This window comes from Capsicum annuum, chromosome 3, assembly GCF_002878395.1.
Source record: "Capsicum annuum cultivar UCD-10X-F1 chromosome 3, UCD10Xv1.1, whole genome shotgun sequence".
Classification (NCBI taxonomy): domain Eukaryota; kingdom Viridiplantae; phylum Streptophyta; class Magnoliopsida; order Solanales; family Solanaceae; genus Capsicum; species Capsicum annuum.
Window position 1 is genome coordinate 33,199,214 of NC_061113.1, and position 8,596 is coordinate 33,207,809.

The 8,596-nt window shown below is 29.8% G+C and overlaps 1 protein-coding gene and 1 long non-coding RNA gene across 3 annotated transcripts; both read left to right on the plus strand.

Annotated features, from left to right (window-relative positions):
• The first annotated feature begins 1,665 nt into the window (after positions 1–1,665).
• Positions 1,666–2,354, plus strand: LOC107866398 (glutaredoxin-C13). The gene has a single exon (XM_016712479.2). The coding sequence runs from the start codon at positions 1,780–1,782 to the stop codon at positions 2,083–2,085; it is 306 nt and encodes a 101-aa protein (XP_016567965.1). The 5' UTR covers positions 1,666–1,779; the 3' UTR covers positions 2,086–2,354.
• A 3,259-nt stretch (positions 2,355–5,613) lies between these two features.
• Positions 5,614–8,508, plus strand: LOC107863985. Of its 2 annotated transcripts, XR_001672540.2 has the most exons (4): positions 5,614–5,781; positions 7,008–7,045; positions 8,101–8,139; positions 8,234–8,508. It is a non-coding gene; the product is annotated as an uncharacterized LOC107863985 (long non-coding RNA). The 2 variants fall into 2 exon arrangements; XR_001672539.2 differs by lacking the exon at positions 7,008–7,045 and having other exon boundaries at positions 5,617–5,781.
• The last annotated feature ends 88 nt before the right edge of the window (positions 8,509–8,596 follow it).

The window sequence follows — 8,596 nt, forward strand, 5'->3', positions numbered from 1 at the left end:
AATTTTTTAATACTTAGATAACTTATAATAATTAATTAAGATGATATTTAATAAAATTATAGTTGAAACAAATAAAGTGAATATGTCATAAATATCTATTTATTTTTTTTATTAATTAATATATGGACAAGCATGCGGAAACTGCTGCCACTATAATTTAATATTGAATAAGCAGCAGTTGCGCTGCTTGAGGTGCCTCTATCATGGGTTTTTCTTTGGTGGTATTACTGCTGCCTCAGCTGCCTTAATGGACTTTTGTTTGGCAAAATCTGTAGAAAGCTGCTTTAACCATGAGGTTGTAGGCACTACTTTGATGTGGGAGATTTCAAGTCCGAACCACCACGAAGCGTTATTTTTTTTCTCAAACTTCCAACATTTTTACTTTCTGATTCCAGCCAAGGTATTTTTCGGAAGTTTATCATTTTACTTCTAATTTTTTTTTTTTTTTTTTTTAAGTGTGTTGCTTATTCTATATAATTAGATATTAAAGTTCGTGTCAATACGGAATATATACACCTCTAAATGACAAAGTCGTAATTTTTATTAGGGGACCGATTTAAAATATAAATGAAGTAAATATTCAAAGAAGTCAAAAGGGATACATTTCTACTATATCCAATCAAACCTTTTAATATAGTGGCAATGTTTATTCGAATTTCATCCGAAAATTTCATCGCTGATATAGAGGTGTCAGGTGTGTTGTTATGTATGTGTGTGTGTTTGTGTGTACTGGTATTTGACGTTCAGATCTCATTTAGTTGTTATAAACAAAAGTATGCAAAGTTAGAAAGAGTATAAATATAAAAAGGCAAACATTAGTAGCTTTTATCTCGTAAGTTATGAAATAACTGATGTGCACCATTTAAATACATTTTTTTCTTTAAATTAAATATTAGTACTTGAAATATATTGTGTGCGTGATATTAATGACGATTACCATAATTATTTGGATATTTTATTTTATACATGTATATTTCTTACCAAGTGTTATTATATAATATTAGAGTATGTTGTAATAGATAGGTAATTTTACAAAGAGTGTACCACTACAATAAACGTCATTGTTGTTATAGGTAGAATGCTGTTATAGAGAAGTAAAATATAACATAAAAATCGATTTAGAAAAAAATCAAGTTGCTATAGAGATATGCCGTTATAAAGAGGTAGTTGTATATATATAAATAACTTTAACAATGTATAAATAATATTATTTTTTTTTCTTCATCAAGGAGGTCTGGACGAACCTCGTCGGCCCAATCTAATTCTGATCCATATATAGCAAATTTTCATATTAGTAGGTCACCTAAAAAATTTTTGTATATAAATCTCTTTAATATGTGATTTGTAGTCTTAAAAATAAGACATGTTATAATCACCTCTTATAACGATTCAATATGAAATGATATAAATATTCTTTACACCAACGATCTATATATCTTAAATTCCATTAAAAACGTGCATCGATGCATATGACCACAGAGAATATGTTCATCCAACTTGCCCGTTGTATGTGGAACAAAATAGTAGCAGTATCTTTTTTTCAAAAAAGTTGTTTTTGTAGAGTCGCAATCCAGTTAAATTTTCAAAGCATCTAAATAAAGCTTGCAATCTTTTGAAATGTTCTTTTCTTTATTAATTTATACTATAAATAGACTCACCATGACCACCCCATTTTCAAGCAACCTGGCCTAGCTATCTCTGAGCTTGGGAAATAAAAGCCCTTTTATTTCTCTAGCTCATTTTTTTTTTGGCTAGTTGCTTCATCGATAATAAAAGGAAATGGACAAGGTGCAAAGAATGACTAGGGAACATGGAGTGGTGATATTCAGCAAGAGTACATGTTGCTTGTGTTATGCTGTGAGTATATTATTTCAAGATCTTGGAGTAATTCCATATGTTTATGAAATTGACCATGATCCTCAAGGAAAAGAAGTAGAAAATGCCCTAATGAGAATGGGTTGCAATAATGCATTATTGCCTCTAGTGTTTATTGGAGGAAAATTGGTTGGTTCTACTAATGAAGTCATGTCACTTCACCTTAAAGGCTCCCTCATTCAACTCATCAAGCCTTACATGTCTGTTTAAATGCCAAACAAGACCCTATATATACCCATGTCAAGAAAAGTTTGTTATTAATATTAATTGGTACTCCTAGGAACAAAGAAATAAATTGTTGGGTGGAAGAAGTTGCAGTTTATATGTGAGTTGTTGTGATTATGTGGTCATAAAATGTTATTTGATCATGATTAGTGATCTCTTAAGTATAAGATAGATGTGAAGATGTGTGCCCTAGTTCAAATTTAAAGAATGTATTCTCATTTGTTTCTCAATTAAATGAAGTTATCATTATTACTTTTTTCTGTTTTTCTTTTCCATCCTGTGGAATATCAATAGCATGTGTGGACAATCCTTTCCTTTACAAATGAGGAAAAGATGAAGTAAAACAATCTTAAATTAAGTAACGGTGACTTGTCAGCATTGAGATTAATGTTGAGCCAACAACACAAATTTAGACTAAAATATATCTTTTACATATCCGTCAAGTTTACCTAACTTTTTGAAAAATGATAAAAAGAAAGATATCCCTATTGTACTTCAAAAAACGCTCCCTAGAACTTAATAAATTAAATGATTTGGTAAAATTTCAAATTTGAGCTCATAATATTTATATTCTGAATCTACAACTGTTTGTAGATGTGAATAAATGAATTTCTCATTGTAGATCCATATTCAGTATAATCAGGCATCAGTGATGATATCTGCCAAGGAGCATTCCATTGCTTTTATCAATATATACCTTCACCAAGGGTAAAGAATCTGATTCCACTATCACCCTATTACAACCATTAAAAATTCTCCATGCATTTCCCAAATCTATTTGAACAGCTCATGCTTCTACAAAAAAATTAATCTGAATTACAAGGTATTCTCGAGTTTCTCCAAAGAACAAATCACTAAGTCTTTTCTTTTTGGTATGATGAAAAAAATTAAATAAAGGTCTTATTAACACTCATAAGCAACACGTCTTAAATTTGTTATTAGGAGAAGAAAGGTTCCCGGGCACATTTATGTTTTGATATTCGACCATATTAGTGCTCGTCAGGACCCAACACTATCCTATTCTCATAGATGCAAATGATATTGATATGTTATATCCACATAGAAATCTTACCCTTTTTCTGTTGGGTCTGAAATCAGTAAGGTGTAATGAGGAAGCTAATTGATAGTTTGCAAATCAGGAAGACGATAATTTAGATGATAAAGAAAAATATAATACTAAAAACATATTATTAATATGATTTGGTGAACTACCTATAAAATCTATTGAGAGAAATCTTCCTGTTGGACAATAAAATTTCAAGTCAGAAAAATAAATAAATCGAGATAAGAAAATATTGCAACAATCAATTTATTGATTTCAACGTGAGTGTTACAATCTCTATAAATCCTCTGATTCGCCTTTTCAAATATAAATTCAAGGGCTTAAAACTTGATTTTGAATTTGAACTTGATTTGTTGATTTGAGGGACTTGATCTTGACTTGTGCTTGAAATCAAGGGTTTTTGAGCTTGTTCTTGAATATTGCGGTCTTAATCTTGAATCTTGATGAACTTGATTTGAATACTTGAGCTTTGTAGAGAAATTGCGCGTTTGATCCACGAGCTTTCTCTTACTTCTTGTTAGAGTTCTAGGTCCCCTTGTCTAAATTATGATTCCTTTGACCAATCAAATTAAAGTGCCGTGGCGCCTTTTATGGGCTTTTGATTTCACTAGGCCTGTTGTATCATTTTGACATGCGGCATGATCCTATTGGCTCCTTCACTTGACATGGCATGCCACGTCATTTGACACGTGACACTCCTTTGGGCCACTAGAATATGATAATATCTTGGGCTTAACAAAGTGGACTTATCATTTGTAGCCCAAATCAATGGGCTCGCCCAATAAAAATTAAATTTTGATTAAATTCATATATGTTCAGACTTAAATAATCAATCCAATTATATTAATCCACCATATTTATTTGGGACTAATATATTTTGAATTTAATACAATCTGAATTTTATACAGATTTAAATTTAATAAAATTGCATCGCCCACAAATGCCCCCTACTTCAAGACTTGTCGAGACATTTAATATTTTGAAGACTAGCCTTGAGGTATAATTATTTAAACTTCTTTCCTTTGTGCTTCAACGATTTTCATTCATATAAATATCTCATTCAAAAATTTAAAGCCAAACCATATTGATATTGCCTCTCAAAACTCTCTTATTTTTTTCACGAACACTACCAGAAATTTGCTATTTTCCGACCGAAAGTTCCGACTGAAAAAAAGTAGTCGCAAATTTTCGACTACTTCAGTCGGAAAATTTACTTCTTTATTATTTTTTTAATCAAATATTTTCTCGATACTATTTGTGACTACAACAGTCAGAATATTTAGCGGTAAATTCCGGGAAATATATATTCCGACTGTTGTAGTCGAAAATATAAATAATTAAATAAATATATTAATAAATATATAATCAGTAACAATGTATTTCTGACCACTGTAGTCGAAAATATAAATAATTAAATGAATAAATTATTAAATATATATTTCCGACCACTGTAGTTGGAAATACTAATAGCTAAATAAATATATGACTAAATATATAATCATACAAAATTAAATAATTATTTAAATAAATTATTACCAATATATTTTTGACCACTGTAATCAAAAAAATAAATAATCAAATAAATAAATTATTAAATATATATTTTTGACGACTGTAGTCGAAAATACCAATAGCTAAATAAATATATGACTAAATATATATATTCATATCCTTATATAGAAATTAAATAATTATCTTAATAAATTATTACCATTGTATTTCCGATCATTGTAGTCGAAAATATAAATAATCAAATAAATAAATTATTAAATATATTTTCGACTACTGTAGTCGAAAATACTAATAGCTAAATAAATATATAATCATACCTTTATACAGGAAATTAATAATTAATTTAATATAATAAAAATATTTTCGACTATTGTAGTCGGAAATATTATAAATAATTAAATATATTATTAAATATATTTTTGACTACTGTAGTCAAAAAAAATAAATAATTCAATAAATATATTACTAAATATTTTTCCGACTACTGTAGTCAGAAAATTAAATAGTTCAATAACTATATTACTAAAAATACTTTCGACTATTGTAGTTAGAAATATTATAAATAATTAAATATATTATTAAATATCTTTCCGACTACTATAGTCTGAAAAATAAATAATTCAATAAATATATTACTAAATATTTTTTCGACTACTGTAGTCGGAAAATTAAATAATTCAATAACTATATTACTAAAAATGTTTTCAACTATTGTAGTCATAAATATTATAAATAATTAAATATATTATTAAATATCTTTCCGACTATTGTAGTCGAAAAAATAAATAATTCAATAAATATATTACTAAATATTTTTCCGACTAATGTAGTCAAAAAATTAAATAATTCAATAAATATATTATCAGCCCTTATACAGAAAATAAATAATTATTTAAATATATTATTAATATATATCGGAATAATATTATCGAAAGATTAATAATTAAATTAAGTAAATATATCACTAAAAATATAGAATCCAACCAATAACCTTACAGCCCCTCTCTCTAAAAAAAACTAGGGTTCACAATCTAAGTGCTGTGACTGTTTGAAGGCGACGACGACGACGACTTGGTGGCAACGACGACTTGGTGGTGACAGCGACGGTGAGTTGGTGGAGGTTTGTTAAAATTTGATTTATTTTTGTCCTAATTTTGTTATCAGCTCAATTTCTCCATCTGGTTTGTCTTGTATCTGTGATTTGTGAACTGGGTTGGCGTCACAATTTAGGAATTTGATGGTTTAGAGCTAAATGTTTCATTTAGTTATGCTATGTGTAAATGTGATTTTCGTCCTAGCTGTGTTAATTGCTTGATTTCTTTATCTGGGTCTTCTTGTATTTTTGATTTGCGATTTGGTTTGGAGGTAAATTTTAAGAATTTGATGGGTTTATCCTGGTTCAGTTATGCTATTTTGATCAATTTTTTTCTTATATACAACTGATTTTCGTCCTAGTTGTGCTGTTTGCTTGATTTCTCTATCTGGATACCCTTTTTTCTGTCAAGACTTACATCGGAAGATCTAACAGCTGATCTCTGCCCCGTAAGTTCATTTTCATTGTCTTCTTAGTTGTACTTAATTTAGAGAGTTCAAATATTGATAATACATCAGTTTATAGTCCTCCTTTAGTTATTTGAGTACTAGCACGAAGCATTCTATCGGAGAGCTGTAAAGTGTATATAAATTGATATGGGACTTAAATGAATCATACCCATATGGGTGTTTTGAAGTTTATCTTCATGGTTATAATATGCGTCCTTGGAATTCCAGTTGTAACATTTGCACATCTTTCACTGAGCGTCTTTCGTTGGGATCATGTTTTCAGATTCTTAGTACTCAATATTGTATCGGATATGTACACTTGACTGGAGTTACATAGAGTTCATTGATAACCAAGATATTCTTGATCTTATAGAAAAGGTAACGTAGATCATGAATATATTTTGTCACCATCATTTACATTTCTCTAATTAATGTGTAGAGTAAGATTTATTGGCAGAAAATGGCAAGAGCATGTACAAGTGTAAAGAGATAGAGTTCTGTAAAAAGTATATCTTTCTATCAGATATATCAAATCATCAATGCATTTAAAATTGTCTTATGCTGATAACGTTACTATTTGATTCAGTTCTTTCCTCCAAGGATATTCTGGTAAAAAAGAAAAAAAATTATGTCCTTGTATCATCAATTTTTTGTTATGTTATATATTTTCAATTTTATTGATATGTCCTTGTATCATCAATTTTTTGTTATGTTATATATTTTCAATTTTATTGATATGTTTTGGTTCCATTTTACCATGTTTATGTTCTGAATACTTCGTTTCTTTCAGAAACCTAGCGGGATCATTACTCTTATTGATGAGGCTTGGTATGCTGACATTTCAAATCTTTAATTTAGTTTTTCATTCTCTTGGTAATATTGTCAAAATTATCCACAAACCTCATTGTTTGTGGTGTTGACTACTTGTTGTGGCTCTTCTGACAGTATGTTCCCAAGATCAACACATAAGACCTTCGCTAAAAAGCCATATCAGACCTTTAAAGAGCATAAGTGGTTCAGCAAGCCAAAGTTGTCTCGGACTGATTTTACTGTTTTTCCACTATGCTAGTGATGTATGTACGAAAACTAGTTCTTCAAGATATCTGTTATATCACAGAATGAGGGTTGCTCAATTTTTTCCAGAAAAGCAAGTGTTGCTTAATGTTGTTTTGACTTCTTTCATGTTAGGTCACATACCAAACTGAGTTTTTTTTTTTAATAAGAACAAGGATTATGTAGTTCCAGAGCACCAAGCAACACTTATTGCTTCAAAGTGACACTTTGTTTCTGGCTTGTTTCCACCTTTACCTAAGATTCTTCTAAACAGACCAAGTTCTCCTCTATTGGTGCTCGATTTAAAGTATGTTTTCTTCTTTTCTTTGATTAATCTGTTTGTAATCATTGCTTCATGCCGCTGAAATATCTTATCCTGTACCTGATAGATAAACTTTGCCCATTCAAAGAGGAGAAACATACCAAAAATCCATATCATCTTGGGGCAGCTTAGTTCGGAAAAAGACACTCATCGTTATAAGTGCCATTACAGTGAGCTGAGAAAACGTAAGAGAAACAAAGAGATCATTACAATTGGTACATAGTCATGGGACAAGCCTACATTTCCCAACATCACATAGGAATAATTTCTTGTCATTGAACTTGTTGTGGTTGAAGAAAGTGAAATTTGATACTATAGGTTAACCATATACAGATTTTTGGTGTCAGTTTAATGCCTTTGATTTAAAGACTGCATTGCAAAATACAAAGTTAAGGTGGGAATATATGCGAATGAGTACCTGTTCTGATAATGAAGCTCTGTGCAGTTATTTGCTCTTTCTCGATTCACTTTACACATCTATGTAATGTCAAAACACTTTATGATGCAGGCAAGCACCCGGTGGTAGAAACGATAATCTAACGTCTTGGTAAGAACTCCCAGCCTAATTGTTTAAAGTATATATCTGCCTACCTTGTAACAAACATGACTATTCTTAAATTTAGTTGTTCCGTCTTTTTTAGGTGGCTATTCTAACACTGTGCAGTTAGTGATGCCAAATTTGCCAAGTTTGAGGTGTTAGTCAAGAAGCATATGCCGCAAGTATTTGAGGATGGGGAAGATAGTGAATCAGATGATTAGATTATATTGTAGTGGTTGGTTCTTGTTTATGATTGTGACATTTAGACTTAAACTATTACAATTGATTTGTGACGTTTAGACTTGTCTTGAAATGCTTAAACTATTTGATTCCGCTATTTGTTTTGGATGTTTCAACATGGTTGAATTTTTAAGTTTAGATTTTATTTGTAATTTTTAAATTCTAGTTGAACATGAGAGGGTATTTCGACTACAATGATTGGGAATAATTTATTTATAAAATAATT

Excerpts from the sequence above, each read along its gene's own strand:
- LOC107866398 (XM_016712479.2), top strand. The coding sequence starts at position 1,780 with ATGGACAAGGTGCAAAGAATGACTAGGGAACATGGAGTGGTGATATTC.